The sequence below is a fragment of the Ochotona curzoniae genome, unplaced genomic scaffold, assembly GCF_017591425.1.
Source record: "Ochotona curzoniae isolate NIBS_2020 unplaced genomic scaffold, NIBS_Ocur_1.0 patch47, whole genome shotgun sequence".
In the NCBI taxonomy this organism is placed as follows: Eukaryota; Metazoa; Chordata; class Mammalia; order Lagomorpha; family Ochotonidae; genus Ochotona; species Ochotona curzoniae.
In genome coordinates this window covers 307,363-328,604 of record NW_024467025.1, presented here as the reverse complement: position 1 = coordinate 328,604, position 21,242 = coordinate 307,363, and the positions used below count along the sequence as shown (strand labels likewise).

The window sequence follows — 21,242 nt, the reverse complement described above, 5'->3', positions numbered from 1 at the left end:
ACGGGTCCCTGGAGACCACCCTGGTGGAGCCCAGCATGGATGACTACACCGTCCTGCGCACAATCGGCGAGGGCTCCTTCGGCCGAGCTCTTCTGGTTCGGCGGGAAAGCAGTAGCCAGCTGTTCGCCATGAAGGAGATAAGGCTGCCTAAGGTCAGCACGCTCGGCCATAGTGAACATGTGCTTGTGGTTGCTAAGACACTAATTCTTGAGGCTCAGCATAGGCTTTCTCCTTGTGCAAAAGATACAATCAATTTATTCATTAGCTTTATGAATCTGTAATCATGAAGGACCTAAGAAGGGCCTTGCAGTTAACAGAAGAAAAAAAACCTGGGCTGTATTCAGATAGTGATTATTATTTATTTTATCCCACGGTATAATCAGGAATAATTTCCAATTGTGTCTACTTAACAGTGTAGCAGATCTTTGCCAAAGCAATTCATATGCAGTGTTGATGAGGAAGGTTCATGAAATGTGAAGAACCAAGGTCTGGTCTGCCCACCCTTAGTATCAGGGAAACGGCCCTCTGGAGCACTGGACAAGTTTTATTCCCACTAGTCCTCATTACTACATATCACGGTTGTCCTGTGACACAGTACCTGCTATACTGTCAAACTTGTTTTTTCAAAGATTCATTTATCTACTCGAAAGGCAGAGTGACAGAGAGAAAGGGAGAAACAGAGATTGAGAGACCTTCCATTTGCTGGTTTATTTCCCAAAGGCCTGCACCAGCCAGCGCAGAGCTGATCAGAAATCAGGAGCCAGGGACCCCATCTGGGTGTGTCACATGGGTGCCAAGCATTGTCCGCCGGCTGCCCGGCTGCATTAGCAGGAAGCTGGAGCACAAGTGGGGCAGGGACTTGAACCCAGGCACTTTGGTATGGATGCTGTGCTGAGCTCCCACACCACCGCATTCCTCAGCTTCTTCAGTGACATGCATATTTGTCTGGAAGACTGGAAACAGGTTGCTGTGCCTCGCTTGTGCTTCTGACGAGTTCTGGGTGAGCCTGAGAATGTGCATGTTTAACAAGTCCTTGGTTGGTGTTGCTGCTGCTGCTGTGAGAACATTGTCCCAGAACCTTTTCAGTGGCAAGTTCTGGATGGTCAGGTCATGCAGAATAGAGTTAATCCTTGGGGTAAGCAATAGACAAATCTGGAAACTGACTTTATGTCGCATCTTTGTCCATCTTGGATGCAGTAATGTACTCTTTTCTTTTACCTTGGCTACAGGACTGGTAAAATGTTAGAAATCAAGAAGAGAAAAATTATAGGGAAAAGTACTTCATTTACATTCTGTACATGTAAGAAATGGAAAAAGAATATATAAATCCAGTAAAATGGTCAGCTCTCAGCTTACAAAATATAGCCATAGTTGTCTTGGGGGCTGAGTTGGATAAGTTTAACTTGGGTCCAAGTGCAATTTTATAAAACTACACCTAATGCTGAAATATTATTCATACTGTATTAAATATTATAATATAATTCAATACATAAACATTCATATTGATTAAATTAACATCAATAGTAGATATTAGCATACTTAATGTTAAATAATAGAAATAATCACTTTAAATTATTATGATGCCATTTTAAAATGTAACATTAGGATTGGGTATTGTGGTGCAGCATGTTAAGCTGTCATTTGTGACACTGGCATTCCATAACATAGTAAAAGTTCAAATCTCAGCTGTTCTTTGTACAGTCGCGCTCCCTACTGGGTGATGGCTGAGTTCCTGACACCCATGTGGAAGAACTGGGTGGACTTCCTGACTTGTGGCTTCAGCCTCGCTCAGTCCTAGTTGTTGTGGCCATTTGGAGAGTAAACCAGTGGATGGAAGATAATTCTTTTTTTCTCTCTCTCCCCCTGTCTCCACCACTCTACCTTTAAAATAAGTAAGTCTAAAGATCAAAATGCAATATGAATTGATCATTTATTTTAAATCTCTTTCAGTCTTTCTTTGAGACACAGAATTCTAGAAAGGAGGCTGTTCTGTTGGCCAAAATGAAACACCCAAATATTGTTGCCTTTAAAGAATCATTTGAAGGTGAGTATAAAGTCCCCTGGACCTGTGAATATATCTGTGTCCACTGCAACTTTGCTAAAGACGCTTGCGTTTGTTTTAGCTGAAGGTCATCTGTATATTGTGATGGAATATTGTGATGGAGGGGATCTAATGCAAAAGATTAAGCAGCGAAAGGGGAAGTTATTTCCTGAAGATGTGGTAAGAGATTTGACTTACGTGGTTGGCTGGAGATTCAGAAGTGAATTTTCTCATGACCTTTCTATCAGTTAGTTAAAGCATTGGGATCTGTGGTTACCCAGCACCCTAATTAGAAACATTTTGTTTTAGTGATTTCTCTACTTATTTGAAAGGCAGAGTTACAGAGAGGGAGGGAAAAGCAGAGAGAGATCTTGTAACCTTTGGTTACCCAGTTGGCTGCAACAGCTGGGGCTGAGCCAGGTTGAAGCCAGGAGCCAGGAGCTTTGTCACAGTCTCCTGCATGGGTGTGGAGGCCCAAGCACTTAGGTCATGATGCTGCCTTCCCAGGTTCGTTCACAGGCAACTGGATCAGAAGTGAAGCAGGTATGATTTGAACCTGCAGCTGTCTGTGTCGGCTCCAACAACCGATTGCTTTATCACTGTTACTGAGTAGCGTCCTCAGGAAGTTACCGACCAAAGTATATTTAGACAATGGGGGCCGAGCAGTGGCTCATCATGCTAATCCTCTGCCTGTGGTGCCAGCATCCTATATGGGCACTGGTTCATGTTCTGGCTGCTCCACTTCTGACCTAGCTCCTTGCTAATGGCCTGGGAAAGCAGTGGAGGATGGCCCAAGGGCTTGGACTCCTGTGCCCATATGAGAGAGTTGGAAGAAGCTCCTGGCTCCCAGCTTTGGACCATCTCATCAGTGTTTGTGGTGGCCATTTGAGGAGTAAACCAGTAGATGGAAAATCTCCATCTCTCTCTGTCAATGTAATTCTGAGTTGCAAGTGAAATAAATAAGTCTTAAAAAATATTTTTAGAAAGTAAGACCAATATGGTGGCTGTAAATTATGAAAGAATAAGACTTCCATGCCTAAGACAAAATTGTATGACTCATTGTGCCTTGTACTAGATAATTAACTCTTTATTTTAATTGCACTGAAATCTTGTTTTAATCTTATTTTAACTTTTATTTATTATTTGAGATGCAAAGAGAGACGGACAGACAAGAGTCCCATCTGTTTGTTCATTCTCAAAATAGCCACAGTGGCCAGGACCGGGCTTCATCAAAGCCATGGATGGCAGGAGCCCAGTTCCTGCAGCCATCACTAGTGCCCTCACACTGCTGCTGTGGGTCTGTGCTGGTGGGAAGGTGCATCATTCAGCAGGTGACGGATCGAGTCACTGGGTCTCTGCTTCCCACGTGGGAGCCAGAGCTGAAGCTCAGTCCTACCCAGCCCCAGTTACCGGCAATTGGGAGTGAACCGGCAAATGGCAGATCTTTCTTCCCTCCCTCTGATTCTGTTTCTCGCTGTTTCTCTGCCTTTGAAGTAAAAGTAAACCAGTACATAAACTACTGTAACATACATGACGTTTTGAATCCTACTAAAATGGATGTGAGAATCAGGGAGAAATCTGAATTGAACTAAGGTGAGTACAGGGGTTTTGTACTCACATTGTGTTAAAATCTTGGTTAACTATATCCTAGAAGTGATTCTTTGGAATTTTGAATTTGTATTACAAGATATTATAGCCTTGTGGATTTTGCATATTTTCTTGCAGATCCTAAATTGGTTTACACAACTGTGCCTTGGAGTAAATCACATTCACAGGAAACGGGTGCTACACAGAGATATCAAGTCCAAGGTGAGTAGAATATATTTTGGATCTTTAAGAAAATCCACAATAATACGGATTTTTTCTTCTGTTATTCCATTTTTCTTTTGGGGAAATTATTTATTTAAAAAATGTTTTTCAGTTTGGTATTTATTTGTGTACCTTTATTTAATTAAAAAGCTTTCCCTCAACTTTATTAAGATGCAAATAAAAATGCATAGTTACGATGCAAATTGTGATTTTTTAAATGTATGTATGCATTCTGGAATGATGAGATTGAACTAATGAACATATCCATCACCTGCTATACGGACCCTTTTTTTTTGGTGGTAAGAATGTTTAGGATCTATTGGCTTAGCAGTACCAAATACACTGCACATTATTGCCCACTGTTGCTAACTGGGGCTTTGCACCCTTTGAACCAATATAAGCAGAATAAGTTACTGCCTGCAAAGGAGTGATTGCAGTGCTTGTTGGGCTGTATGCTAACGTTCCCAGCTCTCTCAGCCCCATGTTTACTATGTCTACATGCTCTCAGATAGAAAGTAGTTGATGCCTCAGCCTGCCAGGTTGGCGACCCTGACACAGGTTCCCAGTCCGTCGGGGCTGCTGGTAGAACGTCACTGCCGTCCTCCTGTATTCCCAAGCCAGCAGCATGTGCACCTGTCAGGAAGGTACCTGTATCCCTGCAGACTCAGCTAGCAGCTGTTCTATCCTTAACTGCTGAAGGCAGCAGCCTCGCAATGTCAGCCTCATTTTGCCTTTTGTTTGAGTGAAGAAGATATAACCTAAGTTTTTTTGTGTGTGGTTTAAATGCAGAACGTCTTTCTCACCCAAAATGGAAAAGTAAAACTGGGAGATTTTGGATCTGCTCGTCTTCTGTCCAAGTACGTTTTTATCTCTGTTCTCCTGTTGTGGTGACAAGAATCAAACCGGGCTGCGTTTTCAGGGATGTGCTGTGACCATTCTTTGCCTTTCTCTGGTTTTCAGCCCTGTGGCATTGGCTTGCACGTATGTGGGAACACCTTATTATGTGCCTCCAGAAATTTGGGAGAACCTACCTTACAACAATAAAAGGTGAGCAGTGTTCTTGTTTTGTGCTGGGGGAACCCTTTGGAGACTGGCATCATAGTCTACATGGGACACTAGAGTTGGCACCACTTTCAGGCAAATACATGGAGCGTCTAGATGAATGTCAAAGCTCTCTGTTTTAATCAGAATTAAGAACTCATCATAAACACCCAAAGAAAGCCTAACTATTTATAGAAACAGTATGAACTGTATCACTGGTTCCCATACTTTGCTGCTCCTACTTTTTGCACAATGTTTTAATGAATTAATTTTTTAAAAGATTTAGTTAATTTTATTGAAAAGATTCACTCCCCAAACAGTGCCAACAGCTGGAGCTGAGCTGATCTGAAGCCAGGAGCCAGGCGCCTCCTCTGGGTCTCCCATATGATGGCCCAAAGACCTGGGCCATCCTTCGCTGCTTTCCCAGGCCACAAACAGAGAGCTGAAAGGAAAGTGAAGCAACTGGAATACAAACTGGTGCTCATATGGGATGCTGGCACATATAGGTGGAGGATTAGCCTGTTGAGCTACTGTACTGACCATTAATTTTTTAGTTTTTTGAGAGAAAGAGATGGGAAGAGACAGAACTTCCATCTGTTGATTCATTCTCCAAAAGGCTACAATAGCCAGATCTGGACCAAGATCCAGGAACTCCATCTAGTCTCTCATACGTGTGACAGGGTCTCAAGTAACTGGAACATCTTCAGCTGCTTTCCCAGGTGTATTAGCAGAGAGTTGACTCAGAAGTGGAGTAGTCAGGAGCTGAACAGACCCACCCCTATTGGATGCTGACTTTACAAGCAGCAACTTAAGGTGCTGCACCACAATGCCAGTTCCTGCTTCTACTTTAAAAAATTCTAAATCCCAGGTTGCATCTATGGCAGTTAAAGCTTAACATCAGGGGGTGGGAAGTGGGCGTCAACAATTTTTCAAGTGATTCTAGCATGCAAGAACCTTTGTGATGTCACTGAGTTAACCTTTACAGGACTAGGTAACAATCACTTGATGGATGGGTTTAATGATTGCCGGAAGTTGGTCTTTTCTCAAAATCCAGGGATAGCATATGGACACAGCAAATGGGGAACCTGGCTGAGGGCCAGTGGGCCTCTGGGAGTTTTCTGGAGTCCTGAAATTTGAGAAGCTTAAAATTGAAGGAAACAGCAAAAATAAAAAAGAGTGTCCCAGCTGGCACTGTGGTGCTAGAGGTTAAGCTTGCTGCTTGCGGTGTCGGCATCACATTTGAGTGCTGGCTCGTGTTCCAGATGCTCCGCTTCCAGTCTAGCTTCCTGCTCTTGTGCCTGGGGAGGCAGCTGGTGATTGCCCAAGTCCTAGGAACCCTGCTACCCACGTCGGGACTCCTGACTTCAGCCTGCCCCTGCCCTGGCTGTTGTAGCCATTTGGGGAATGACCCAGCAGATACTTGGTCCTCCTGCTCCTGAATCCTCAGACACTGCGGAGAAGATTCCTGAAGCAGCCTGACTGGGAGGGGCGGAAGATGGGGCTCTCTCTGCAATCATAATTCTTAGGATCTAAGTACTAAATCAAGATTACTGCACGTCTTACTTAAATACCTAGGAATTACTGATCATATTCCTCTTTGTCATAAAGGCATGGTGATTTTTCATATCTTAATTTGAAAAGGCATCTCTTTTTGTGCAGTAACTCACAGTCTGCTTGTTCTTGTGTTCTTATGTTCCCAGCGATATCTGGTCCTTGGGATGCATTCTGTATGAACTCTGTACCCTGAAGCATCCGGTGAGTATGCTGTGCAAAACACAACTGGGCGTTTGTGCTTGGTTCTCTCTGACCACATCTGAAGTAATACAGCCAGTTCCATCTGACAGTTTGCTTACTAGGATGAATTCATTATGAAAAGTTGTCTTATGTTGTCATCATTGTCCATGCCAGGAGCCACTGTTGTGATGTCTGCCAATAGGAAATACCTGTTATTTAGTTTCTGTGAGTCTATATTTAGCTTTTCTTTCTTTCTTCTTGCCACATTGTTCCTACTGTTTAAGGTTTTGAGAAAAATACATATGATGCAAAAAGTGTTGTTACTGGCCATTTTTTACACGTACGTCCAGTGGTATTAATTATATTCTCAGCGTTGCATCATCCTCACTAATATCTACTTGGGACCCATCTCTTTCATCCCTAACAGAAACTCTGTACCCACTGAATAATTACTCCTTGTTCCTCTCTCCCCCCAGCTGCTGGTTGCCTCTAGTCTACCCTCTATCTCTGAGTTTGCACATTGTAGATGTGTCATGTAAGTGAGATAATGGACTTTTTGTCCATTTACGTCTGGTTTCTTCCATTGGTGTAGTGTTCTCAATGAGAATTCCATTTGCTTTGGTGCCTGACATCTGGTCCAGTGTGTGTCTACATCATGATTTGTTTGCCTGCCCATTTGTGCACACTCGGGTCGTTTCTGCTTTTTGGCTGTTGAGTATAAAGCTGATGTGAACATAGGTGTACCAGTGTCTGCTAGATTCTCTGATTCCTGTTTTTGAGGAGTATACCCAAGAGTAAAATTGGCTGTATAATGTGATCGTTACATGTGTAGCTTTCCCAGGAACTGCCAGACTTTTTCCAGAATGTCTATACCATGTTTGCACCCACCTTTTTGCAGGTAGATTTTACTTGTCATGTGTGCTGCCTCTATAGTTGAAATATAGGAAAAAAGTTAGCCACATGGTGTTGTTTTTCTAAATAAAAATCTATATTTAAATAATTAAACAGGGGCCAAGTGATGCCTTAGCTAGCTAATCCTCCGCCTGCAGTGCTGGCATCCCACATGGGTGCTGGTCTAGCTCCTACTGCTAATGGCCCGAGAGAGTAGTGGAGGATAGCCCAAAGCTTTGGGCTCGTGTATCTACATGGAACACCAGAAACTCCTGACTCCCAGCTTTGGGCCAGCCCAGCCCTGGCCATTGCCTTTGTAACCATTTGGGGTGTGAACCAGTGGATGGAATCTCTCTCTCTCTCTGTCTCTCCCTCTCTTTTCTCTGTAACTTTGACTTTCAAGTTAAATTAATAAAATTTTTAAAAATTAAACAAAATAGAAGTTACATACCTCATCCTTTTTGTTTACTAATATTTTGTTTCAAAGAACAGCAATTATAGAATTGATTTCTGTTAGTCCTTGCTTTGCATAGAGATAAATTCTCTTCTTTGCTTGTGTAAATGAGCTCTACCAAGCTAATATACAGATGTGTTTGAGAGCCCAGAGCGCTCAGGAGAGTGAATGGTTGAGAAAACTCCATTGGCACCACTAGGTGAAAATAGTGTGAACTGAAGATATGTGCTGTAAATGAGATATCTTTTTTTTTGAACCTGTGGCTTCTCATACAGTTAGAACATGTGAGAGAACCTGTAGGAATGCCCATATGGGATCCTGGCACGTTCAAGGCGAGGACTTTAGCTGCTAGGCCATGCTGCCGGGCCCGGGCATTAATATTTTTAATAGAGGTTACTCTGGAGGAGCTGACATTGTGGCACAATGCGTTAAACCACTTACTGTGACACCGTCATCCCATGTGGGCAGCTGTCCTTGTCTTGGCTCCTCCACTTCAGATCCAGCTCCCTGCTCATGCGTCTAGGGAAACTTGGAAGGTGGCCCAAATGCTTGGGTCCCTGCCACTCACATGGGAGACCTAGAAGAAGCTTCAGGCTCCAGGCTTCAGCATGGCCTAGCCCTGGCTGTTGCACTATTAGGGGAATGAAGCAGTGGATGAAAGACCTCTCTCTCACTCCCCTGCGTCTCAGTGACTCTTCATTTCAAATAAAATCAATTAATTAAAAAAATAATCAAGTAATCCTTATGTGCAGCTTGAGAACTGCTGTTTATTACAAACAAAATTGTTATTTAAATTCTAACATCTTAGGGATATCTTTAAAGATACTTTGCATAAACTTAAATATATTCATTCTTTCTGCTAGCAAGAATACATAGTGTGGCCTATAGGGTCCAGATTATTTAGGACATAGTCTGTCATCTCTTACCTGCTTTAAGGTTAAGTTTTTTTTGTTTGTTTGTTTTTTGTTTCTGTTTTTTTTTTTTTTTTGAGGAGGGTGCAGGTGTATGGCACAGTGTTAGCTTGTTGTTTGGGATACCTATGTCCCATGCTGGAGTGCTTAGGTTTGAGTCTTAGTTCTAGTTCCAATTCTAGCTCCCTGTGAATGCCCACCCTGACAGACAGCGGATGATAGCCCAATGGTTAGGGCTCTGCCACCCATGGGGAGAGTCAGATTTGAGTTCCAGACTCTTCCTACATTCAGCCTGTCCCAGCGCCAGCTCTGGTGGGCATTGAACCGGGAATGGAAGATCTGTCTCTTTCTGTATGGGTCTCTCTGCATTTCAAATAAAGAAATTTTAAGAAATAAACATGTTTTTGAAAGAGTTGTCCCCAAACCTTTAGGAAATGTAGACATGTGATAGAATGGTTTAAAAGCTGGAGGCAAAGCAGACTCAAACTCTCTTTTCATTATGTGAATTTTTCCTCTATTATGTGTGCAGGGTTTTCATATTTTCACTTGTACATTTTAGTAATAGGGTAATACACTTTCAAGGCCACATGCTGACATGTTTTTAAATAAGCATTGCCCAGGCTGACAGCTCATGCATGTTCCAATAAATTTGTTAGACGTGAAAAACTTCTAAGATGCTATTCTACTCTGTCATTTTATATCCCACTTTATTACTTGTCAAAGTTTAATAGCTACTTTAATGGCTTGAATGGTAAGAATTTTGCTGTGGAAATTTAAATCTGAAAAGGTCTAAAGTGCATGCTGTTACAACATGAGCCTTAGTGTTTCTGGAGGAGCATGGAACAAAAGACTATTATGCTTGCTTTATCATTTTTTTTAAAAGTCACAGTATACATATTGATTTTCAAAATATATTAAAAATGCCTGTACAGCACTGATGTTTTACTTAAAAGTAGACAAAGCAGACCCAGATGGGAAGAGTTTCTCAAGGTAGGGGAGTTTCTTACTATTCATGTTGACCTTTCTCCTGAACTACCAGAAGGTTGTAGAATAGTATCTTGTTAAATTTTATATTTTATATGAGGGAGTGAAGGGAGACAGAGCTTCTGTCCACTGGTTCACCCCCCAGAAGACTGCAGCAGCCAGGACCAGGAATTGGAAGGTCAGTGTAGGGCTCCCAGGTGGGTGGCAGGAGCCCCATTTCTTGAACCAACACCTCTATCTACTTCCCAGTATCCACCTGAGCAGGAAGCTGGAGTTGGGAACTAAAAGTGGATGTCAAGCTGAAGCACTCTGTTGTGGCCACTACGCCAAACACCTGCATCTTTAAAAAGAGAGAGAGAGTTATTATTTGAAGATCAGGGTTACCTGGGGAAGGTGTGTGCTGCAGGGAGAGAGAGGGGGAGATTCCATCTAGTGGCTTACTTCTCAAATGGCTGTGACAGCCAGGACTGGGCCAGACTGAAGCCAACAGCTTCCTCCCGGTCTTCTGTATGGGTTCAGGGGCCTAAGCACATAGGCCATCTACTGCTGCATTCCCAGGCACAATGGCAGGGAGCTGGATTGTAAGTGAAGCAGCCGAGACTTGGACCAGCATGCCCAGTGGCAGACAGTGGCTTAACCTGTTTCACCACAACGTGAGCTCTTACAGTAGTATCTTCAGGACATTTCTAGAAAAAAAAAAAAAGGATCCAGCCCCAGGTATATTTATGAACTGAAAATGGTTTATGGGTATTCATTTTCTAATTTCTCATTTTCTTCCCGTTTCTGTATGTAATGTTCAGTTTTTGCTTTTCAGTTTCAGGCAAATAGCTGGAAAAGTCTTATTCTTAAAATATGTGGAGGGTTCATCAAGCCACTGCCGTCCCATTACTCCTACGAGCTGCAGTTTCTGATCAAGCAGATGTTCAAGAGGAATCCCCTGCATCGCCCTTCAGCCACAACACTCCTGTGCAGGGGCTGTCTGGCCCCGCTGGTGCAGGAGTGTCTGCCTCCAGAGGTAGGATGTGTGCCCGCACAGCAACCAGCTGTTTCCCAGGCTTCATTTAAGTGTTTGCTATCTTGTTAACACATTTGCAAGAATGCTTTTAAACTGTTTAATATGGGAACCCTATGAAACACAGTTACAGGTGTATTTTTTAAAATTTTGGGGCGAGGGGGCCCACGCTGTGTTTTAACAAATAAGGCTGCCACCTGCAGCGCTGGCATCCCATGTGGGCACTGGTCGAGACTCAGCGGCTCCATTTCTGATCGAATTTCCTGTTAGTCCACCTGGGAAAGCAGCAGAAGATGGTCCAAGTGCTTGGGCTCCTGCACCCACATGGGAGACCTGGAAGAAGCTCCTGGCTCCGATTTCCATCAGGCTCAGCCCTGGTTATTCTGGCCATTTAAGGAGATGGACCGGTGGAGGAAAGATAATGCTCTCTCTCTAACTCTGCCTTTCAAACAAATAAATAGATCTTTAAAAATTCAAGTGATGCAGAACTGTGTTAAAATACACATTAATGCTTCCTTCCCTTCTTCTTCCTGTGATCCTGTTTTCCAAGTACCAGCTCAGCTGCAGTTTGTGTTGTCTTTCATATCTCTTTTATGTTTATTTATACATAAATACAGCAACAATTTATATTTATCTTTGAGTAAACTACATGTATTTTTAAATGTCATTTTTATTTTTCAAATTTAAATATTGTACTGAAGATGGTTGATAATAACATTGTGACAGTGTCTGCAGAGACGAATATCATAACTTTAAATTCTCAACTTTTTAATGTCTAGGTCATCGCAGAATATGGTGAACAGATATTAGAAGAAACTAAAAAATCTCATAGTGCACCAAGAAAAAATGGTAAGAATTCTGTAAATTTCTTTTCCAATTTAGTTTACTTATTTGAAAGGTAGAAATAGAGACAGAGAGGTCTTTTATCCACTGGTTCATTCCCCAAATGCTCGCAGCGTCCAGGGCTGGGCCAGGCCACAGCTAGGAGGCTGGAGCACAGTCCAGGTGTCCTACACGGGCAGCAGGAACCCAGCACCCACATTAACAGGAAGGTGGCGTGAGGAGCCTGAGGCTGGAGTGGAACTCAAGCACTCTTAGACGGGACACAGGTGTTGTAACTGACATCTTAACTGCTGGGCACAAGAGCAAGTTTTTAAATTTTTTTTTAATATTTATATATTTATTAATCTCAATTCTGGATTAACAGAGACTCTAAGGTAGACTGTGTAATCAGTGGATTCTGGAGAAATTTCATTGTGTTTGGAATGGTGAGATTGGCAGCAATTCAGAACTGTTGGACTATCAAAACCACTTGATAGGACCCTCAGAGCATGCCCCACATCAGGGACCTGGGATGGGTGGGAGGCTGGGTGGGGCTTCTCCTTTTATTCTCCCCTTATCCCAGATCTAGAAAAAAAAATTAAAGTAATAATGTGGAAACAATGGTATTACCCACTTCCCAGTAGCCCTTCACCCTCTGTCCTAATCAACTATGTAGAGATTATCAAAATAACAATTTAAAAATATTTATTTATCTGAAAGCCAAGGTGACAGAGGAGGGAGAGATCAAGTGCCCAGAGCTGTTTCTTTAACTCTTAGCGTTTAACGTTAGGAATTGACAGCAGAAATCGCCTCCTTGAACAGGTGCAGTGTGAACTGTGTGATAAAGCTCAGTATCCCTGTTGAGGCTGATGCTTTGGTGCTTTGACTTGTCTCAGGCTGTGTGCTGATCCCGTTAGGGACCTCATCAGGTGGAGCTTCATGTGCTTTCTCTGTCCACTTTTTCTTTTTAATCAGACAGCGGCAGGATCAGGATAGCTTTGGGAAATGAAGCCAGCTCCATGGTAAGTGCTTTTAAATTAGATTTATAAAACATCCATCTGCCAGCAGTAACTGCCCTCATGTGCTTTGGAGTATTTAAAGACTGTAACCCTGGTCCCTGTGATTAAGTAGTTCTTGACTATCACTGCTGAGAGAGAAAAAGAAAGAAAGAGAAAGAGCATAAGAAAGAGAGAGTGAAAGAGAAAGAAAGAGAGAAATAAAGGAAGAGAAAAGAGAGAGGAAGAGAACGAGAAAGAGAAGGAATGAGGAAGAGAAAGAAACAGAAGTACAAAGAGAGCAAAAGAGAAGGATACACACACACATATATATATGTGAAGAGAAAATAAGAGAACAGGAAAGAGAATGAGAATATATATGTATATAAAGAACGAGAAATAAAGAGGAAGACAGAGAAATAGAAAAAGAGGGAGAGATGAAAGAGAGGAGAGAAAGAGAAAGCACCAGGGAGAGACAGAAGTAAAAAGAGATAGAAAGAGAAGATGAACGAGAGAGAAAGAGGACAGAGAAAGAGAGCAAAAGAGAAACAGAGAAAGAGAAAGAAGAGAAGAAAGAAGGAGAGAAAAAGAGAAATGAAGAAAGAAAGAAAAGAAAAAAGAAATGTGACTGACTGTGGCGTGGGCTGTGGCTGCATGGTGATGGGCTGAGTTGGGAATCCCAGCCGGGCCTGCCTGTTCAGACTTCTTGGGCTGTCTGTGTTAATACTGCTTCTTCCCAGCTCTGGGACAGGACTCCTCATCTGGACTGATAGTCTAAGGCCAGGGATATATCAGAGAATGCCTTAAAGGCCAGTTCCTAGGCACGAAGATGGGAGGGTTAGATGGATACTTTAAGGCTTATAGCTGTTGTAGCTTGCGTGGGGAAAAGGGTTCTTGTTTCCATGCCACGTTATAGAAGAATTCTGGTTTCTATGACTAACTTTGGGGAGGAAAGATGTGTGCTGCAGGAGGGCAGAAGGGGGTCAGAGAGATCTTGATTATGAGGCTGCCTCTCAGGGGTCCTTGACGTCCTTTATTCAAAGGAGCATATTGTGTTAAGAGCCCCAGCAATAATAGCTTCATGAAATGTCTGGTTTTAAGATGACAACAAGGGGATGGGCATTGTGGTGCAGCAAGTTAGGGTGCCACCTACAGTGTCAGCATGGCCTGTGAATGCTGACCGTTCCTGCTGAGGTGCCTGGGAACGCAGCAGAAGTGCTTAGGGTGCTGTAAGCACCGGGAGCCCCTGGTACAGTTGCAGACTCCTGGCCTTGGCCTTGGCCTGGCCTTAGATGTCATGGAAGATCTCTGTATTTATTTTCTGTTCTTTTCAAATAAATACTTGAAATATTTTTTAAAAACCTGGGGCCTGGTGTAATGGTCCATTGGCTAAATCCTCCCTCACCTTACAAGCACCAGTATCTCATACGGGCACTGGTTCTAATCCTGGCGGCTCCACTTCCCATCAAGCTCCCTGCTTGTGGCCTGGGAAAACAGTAGAGATGGCCCAAAATCTTGGGACCCTGCACCCATGTGGGAGACCCAGAAGAAGCTTTTGGCTTGGGGAGTAAACCCAGTAAATGGAAGATCTTTGTCTCTGTGAATCTGCCTTGCCAGTAAAAATAAATGTCTTTAAAAAAAAGACTTAGCACAATAAAAAGCTTATGACAACCAGTCCTATTGAAAATTCTTATTACTGTTTCCCTCAATAAATACCTGTCACATAGCTGTTGGTTTTATATATATATCCTTTTCATTTTTACAACAATTTATTTTGCTGGCAGTTAATACATGCAGCTATTAATATCCGTGTATAAGTCTTATGATTGTGAATATATGTGCATATACGTATATAATACACATGCTATATGTGAAAGTTAGCATAAATTGGGGATTTTTTGACTTCATGGTTTTAACTCTCTAACTTTATTTTAAAATTAACTTTGCTTATTTACTTATTTGTAGCAATTCAAACATCATCTGATCTATATTTTTAATCTGTTGAAAGCAACAGGAACAACAAGGTGGAAAATATAGCCACGCTGACATAGAAAACATTAAATATAATTCAGCTGAACATTCAATGAAGAGAGTCAGTCGAGAAGAAAAAGGTTAGTTACACGAACTCTCACCATTGCTTGGGTGGGGAGCTGGCAAGTGTGGAAGGAATGGCAGCTTTCACATTGCTGGGTGTTAGGTATCAAGTGATGGGTAAATATTTGCTTATCCAGTAATTTAATATTACAATAATATTTTATTGACGGGGCGGGCACTGTGACACAGCAGGTTAAGCCAACATTTGGGACGCCCACATTCCTTACGGAGTGCTTGGTTAGAGTTCTTCCCACCCTGCTCCAGTCCAGCTCTCGTGTCTGTGTACCCTGGGAGGCAGCAGACAGGACGCAAGTACCTGAGACCCTGCCGTCCACGTGGGGGACCCACGGGGTGTTTACTGGTTCCTGGCTTGGGCGTGGCTCCACTGGCTGCGGTAGGCATCTAGTGAGTGAGCCTGCGTATAGCAGACAGCGCTCCCCTGCTCCCTGCCGCCTCGCTCTTTCTCTCCCCCTCCCCTATTTCTCTCTTTCTCCTTATTCCCCCCTCTCTGTGTCTCTTTCTCTTGCTGTCAACTCTGCCTTTCAAATAAATCAGCAAATAGAAACTTCTTAAAGAATATATATTCTTTTTAAAAGAGCGAGAACAGTGTCTAGCACTAAAGAGCCATTAAGAAATGCAGTGTCACTGTCGAAAGCACAGGCTGTTGTGGGTCGTGGAGTCCTCCTGGAGTATCCTTGTACATTGCATGACTTGTAACTACATATTATTTTTGAAGTGAAGTCATTTAAAGAAATTAACTTATTTTGAAAGAATTGCAGAGAAAGAGAGGGAGATGCAGAATCTCCGTCCTCTGGTTCATTCCTCCAGATGGTTGCAATGGCCAACACTGGGCCAAGATGAAGCCAGGAGCAAGGAGCCCCACATGTTCTCCCACATGAGTGGCAGGGGCCCAACACTTGGGCCATCTTCTGCCGCATTTGCTGGCTGCATTAGCAAGGAAGCTGGATCTGAAGTGGAACAGCCAGCCAGGAACCGACACTCATAGGGGACACTGGCCTCACGGGAGCTGGCATTGCCTGTCACATCACAACACCGGCCCCCCAGACTCAAGCACTTTAATGATTAGCTTGACCTGTTCACTTTTTTTTTCCCCTCACTTCCTTTGCTACTTCGGTTGGAAAAAGCTTTGTTGCTAGACATGAATTTGGAAAAGAAAGTGTTGCTGAAGTGTGAGAGAGTTTTTGTAGCTGTAGATGAAGAAATAATGGGCTTTGCATTCCTCTCTACGTGTTAGAATCGGACAAGAAGTCAGCGTGGCAGAGGGACACCAGCTCACCCGGTACCCGCAGGCGGCAGTGGGAGAAAAACGCGCCCAGCACAGCTCTGAGGGCCCTGGGAGACGCGGCCATACTCGCTGCCAGTTCACCGGCAGAGGACGACAGAGGTGAGCACGCTGGGCCCTCAGCCTCCCTGCGGGGCTGGTTCCAGGACCCTCCGGAGATGCCAAAAGGTGGACATATTCAGGTCCCTTGTGTAAAATGTAAAGTGTCCTCCCATATACTTGAAATAATCTCTGGATTACTTTGTAATATAGGGCACATGCCACTTAAATAGTTGTTATTCTGTGTTATTGAATGAATCGTGACAAGGGAAAAATGTTTCTTTTTGTTCAATGGTTATTTAAAATACGTATATATTTCTGATGCACAGATGGTAGAATTCACAGGTGCAGAGCAATGACTGTAGGAGATCGAATGTCATTATTTTGTTATAGAACATTCTCTGATAGATATTTGTGCTAAGTGTTTTTTAATGCCACTTTGATGTGTGGAGACACGTGTGAGAACACTACTCATGCCCATCAAGTGAAATCGATCTGAGTAGAGTTCAGGGTAACATTGCCTGCCGTCTGATGGGGAAGACAGGACGTCTTCGTGAATCTGGTGCTCATCTTTCTCTTTTCCCAACAGGTGGCTCTGTGAGAAAGTACAGCGAGCTGAATAGCCGCAAGCAGTGGCTCAAGGAGCCGCCGGGCACCTTGCTGAACCTGCTCAAGAATGCTGATCTCAGCCTGGCGTTTCAGACCTACACCATATACAGACCAGGTAGCTTGTGCGTGCACCTGCGGGAACCCTTGGATGTCTTACAAGTTGTGTATAGCGTCTGTGCCGTCACGCGCCCTCTTACCCATGTTAGTACAGCTCAGCAAGGCAGAGTGTTCATGTTGTGCAGGCACCGCCAAACTCCCACGGAGAACTTTTCTCACCTGCAGACAGTGAAACTCTTCTGCTTAAATGGTACTTCCCCGTTCTCCCTTCTGAGGAACCCAGCAGTTACTTCTCACCATTGTATTCTGAGATGGTCTTGAAATCTTTTCAAGCAGTCTGAAGCTGCAATTAGGGCTACATAGGGCTATGTTACACATGCTTATTATGCGTACATATATATAAAGATTTATTTATTTGAAATCAGAGCAAGAGAGAGAGAGAGAGAGAGAGAGAGAGAGAGAGATCTGTCTATCTTCCATCTACTGAGTCACTCCCCAAATGGCTACAATGGACAGGGCTGAGCCCAGCAAAACACAGGAGCTAAGAACTGCATCTTGGTCCCCCACCTGATGGCAAGGGACCAAGCACTTGGGCTGTCATCCGCTACCTCCCCAAGCTCATTGCTGGGAAGCTGGATTGGAAGCCAAGCAGCCAGTTCTTCAACCAGCATTTCAATGGGGGATGCTGGCATGTCAGTCAGTAGCTTAACCCGCTGTGCCGTAGTGCCACCCTGGCTTCGGATTGGCACAGCATCGGCTGTTGTGCTCACTTGGGGAGTGAATCATTGGATGGAAGATCTTCCTCTCTGTCTCTCCTCCTCTCTGTATATCTGACTTTCCAATAAATAAATTAAAAAAAATAATAAAGTTTTAGTTCACCTAGGCACAATCACTATGTTGAAACGTTTTTAAAATTAGATATTTTGTTTTTATGTCATAGATAGAGAAAGATCTTTCATGTATGGGGTCTCTCCTCAAATGCCCCCCAGTAGCCAGGGTTGGGCCAGGCTGAAGCCAGGAACTCAGTCTAGGTCTCCTGCTTGGGTCACAGCAACACTTGTATACTTGAACTATTACTTTTGCCTCCCAGGGTACACTACTGGAAAGCTGAATCAGAACCACAAAAGCCAAGATTCAAAGCAGGCACTCTGACACAGAGTGTGGGCACCCTAAGCACTTAACCATTGCACCACACACCCCTTCCCTAGGAGCTTTTTATAACATGTGCATGGGGCTAGCACTGTGGCACAGAGAGTGAAGCAGCTGCCTGAGGTGCCACCATCCTGTATGAACACTGGTTTGAGTTCCGGCTGCTTCACTTTCACTATATCTCCCTGTTAATGTGCCTGGTAAAGCAACAGAAGCTGGCCTAAGTACATGGGCTCCTGCCACCCACTTGGGAGACCAGAATAGAGTCCCTGGCTCCTAGGTTCAGCCTGGCCCAGTCCTAACTGTTGTGGCCATTTGGGGAGTAAGCAAGTGGATAGAAGATCTCTTTCTCTCTATGTCTCTCTAACTCTGCCTTTCAAATAAATAAATATTTTAAAAGGAAAAAAAAAAAGCATGCATGTAGGAGCCAGTGCTGTGGCGTGGTAGGTTAAGCCTCTGTTTGGGATGCTGTCATCTTGCATCAGTGTGCTGCCTCGAGCCCTGGCTTCTATGCTTCTCAGCCAACTCTCTGCTAATGCTCCTGGGACAGCAGCAGAGGATGGCCCAAGTTCTTGGGCCCCTGCCACTCATGTGGGAGGCTTGGATGGAGTCCTACGTTCCTGGCTTTGGAATGACCCAGCCTGCTTTCTGTGGCCGTTTAGGAAGTGAACTAGCAGATGACAGATCTCTCTCCCTTCCTCTGTTGCTTTGCCTTTCTAATTCAAAACAAAAAAACATTGTTTTTTTCAAAAGCATGTGGATACCCTTTAATTCATTACTTTTTTTTTCACCCTTCAATGAGAAGGGCGAGGTCAACAGCAGGACTCCCATGTGAGTGAAAGTGGTCCTGGAGCCTGACCCTGCTCTGTTGCCTCCCAGGTTGCACATTAGCAGGAAGGTGGATAGGAAGCAGAGGATCTGAGAACGGAACCAGCTTTCCAGTGTGGAAAGTGGGGGCCCAGGAGGTGACCACAGCGCTTGCCACATTTTGTAATTTCCTCCATATACTGATGCCTCTTGGGCCCTGGTGATGCCAGGCAGCATGCTGAGTGAATGCTGTTTACATCATTTTTTTTTTTCCTGTTAACGATTCCCCTGAGAATTCAGAAGGGTTCTTGAAAGGCCCCCTGTCTGAAGGCACAGACGCGCCGGACAGTGTCGACGGAGGGGACGAGGCTGTCGCGCCAGACCCTGAGAGGTTGGAGCCCTGGCTAGAAGGCGAGGACACGTGCGTTGTGGTGGTCCTGGGGAGTGGGTGGGCCGGGAGATACAAATGAAATTAGACCATGGCAATTGCTGGCTTAGTAGGGCTTGTAATATTCCTGTTCATCATGAAGGAATATTTCTATCTTGCTTTTGTCTGAGAAGGATAGTAAGTTTCGATATAATGACACAACTCCTGGCTGAGCCCTACACATAATGTTTCAGCCTGGACTTGTTACTTTCTTTTTTTTAGGGCTTGTTACTTTTTAAATATACTATATTTTACATTGCCAAAAGTGAAGGGAATCATTTTCGGGAAGATGGTCTTTTCCTGTGTTCACTTGCCTTAGGGAACTCATTTTTCAGAGCTACAAAGATTGCTACAGTAGTCTTATGCTGGCACTCCATTCTCAAATGCTTCCTGCACTCTTAACCTGATGCTAATCATCCGACTGTGTTCCCACAGGGACTTTGAGGAAGATGGGGACAACCCTGATTGGGTGTCAGAGCTGAAGAAGTGTCTGATGCACCAGACCCAAGGGGGCCACTCCACGTCACAGGAAGGAGACACTGTACACGAGGAACTCATGTGAGAATAATCACACTTCTGCAGGCTGTCACGGCAGTCAGCTCCTGGGCTGCGTATCTGCAAGCAGAAAGAAGACTTCAGCAATGCCTAAAGCGATTCCTGATGGATAAAGCACAATCAAAATATGTGTTTTTGGAACTCCTGTGTGTGTTTGATCTCAGGGAAGAAGGCCCAGCAGAATGGGTGAGAGCTTGGTGCTGTGTGGTGTGTTCCTGTTCTGCCTCTCCCCTTTCTTCCTCCTCCATTTTGTGCCCATTTGCCTTAGCATTGGATTTATTCCAGTGTTTTGGAGTTTTGTCATTTTGGAGGCTTTAAGGGCATTTTCTTCTTCCTTTCCTTCCCATCCTGTGCTCTTAACTATCTAACAGATTGTTTGCTTTCTTGGGTCCTCCTCTGTTCTTATGACCTGGGACTCTAGAAGTACACAGGTGGCCTGTAATCATCCCATTAGGCACAGGCTTTGGCACCAAAGTTAAGGTGCAGCTTGGGACACCTGCTTCCTATGCTGGAGCTCAAGGACCAGCTCTGCGTCAGCTTCCAGCTTCCTGCTGATGTGCACCCTGGGAGCACCAGGAATGGCCTAAGGATCCGGGTCTCTGGCACAAATACAGAAGCTCGATTGAGTTTCAGACTCCTAGCTTTAGCCTCGCCCAGTTCAGCTGTTAGGCATTTGGGGGATGAGTCAGGGATGGAAGAGCCATCTCTGTTTCTATACCTTTCAAATAAATTTAAAAAATGTAAAAAAAAAAAAAACCCTTAAAGTGATATAATTTATTATGCAGATGAAAATGTCACTTTCAACTTAAAAAAAAAAGTCACTTTCATATTGTCCAAGTGGGGGTAGAAAATGAAAAGGAAAACTCGTTTTCTTCAGTGATTTCATAACATGATTTTGATTTTATTATTATTTATTTATTTATTATTAGTTCAGAAACTTTGAAGAATCTGAAGATGAGCTGGGAGAGGAAGTTGTAGAATCCCTAGAAAAGCTCGAAATTTTCACAGAGGAAGACAAAGAGGAAGGAAGAGGATTCTAGTTCCTATACGGATGCTGAACAATTAGGAGGAGAGGGGAGAAGTATGCTGAGATGTCAATAAAATGAAGGTTTAGGGAGCGTCTCTACTTCCCTCTCGATCTGTGCTGTTAATGAAGCCCAGCGATCATTAATACCCAGTTAATACACTGGTGTGGTTATTCTGTTTTTAGATATTAATTTATTGGTAAGACTTTAGTTATCCCAAGGCTTTATTAATTTTCCTTTCAGCTTAGACAACAGAACTAATTTTGAGTATAAATATTAATTTTTCACCAAAAATTTTATAGTAAGAACACGTCTAAGTAACTTATGTGAGGGTCTATGTGTGGCATAGAGGATTAAGCCACTACCTGCAGTGCTGGCATCACATATGGGTAACTGCTTAAGTCTCAGCTGTTCCATTTCTGCTCTAGCTCCGTGCTAATATGCCTGGAAAAACAGCAGTGAATGGCCTAACTCTTTGGGCTT

At 43.6% G+C, this 21,242-nt stretch overlaps 1 protein-coding gene across 1 annotated transcript; it reads left to right on the top strand.

Annotated features, from left to right (window-relative positions):
* LOC121168043 (serine/threonine-protein kinase Nek3-like) lies at positions 1-19,915 on the top strand. The gene is made up of 15 exons (XM_040997809.1): positions 1-152; positions 1,951-2,044; positions 2,124-2,221; positions 3,767-3,850; positions 4,640-4,707; positions 4,811-4,897; positions 6,592-6,646; positions 10,680-10,880; positions 11,657-11,726; positions 12,675-12,721; positions 14,703-14,805; positions 16,044-16,193; positions 16,720-16,865; positions 19,046-19,173; positions 19,615-19,915. The coding sequence occupies exons 1-15, from the start codon at positions 36-38 to the stop codon at positions 19,739-19,741; spliced, it is 1,575 nt and encodes a 524-aa protein (XP_040853743.1). The 5' UTR covers positions 1-35; the 3' UTR covers positions 19,742-19,915.
* The last annotated feature ends 1,327 nt before the right edge of the window (positions 19,916-21,242 follow it).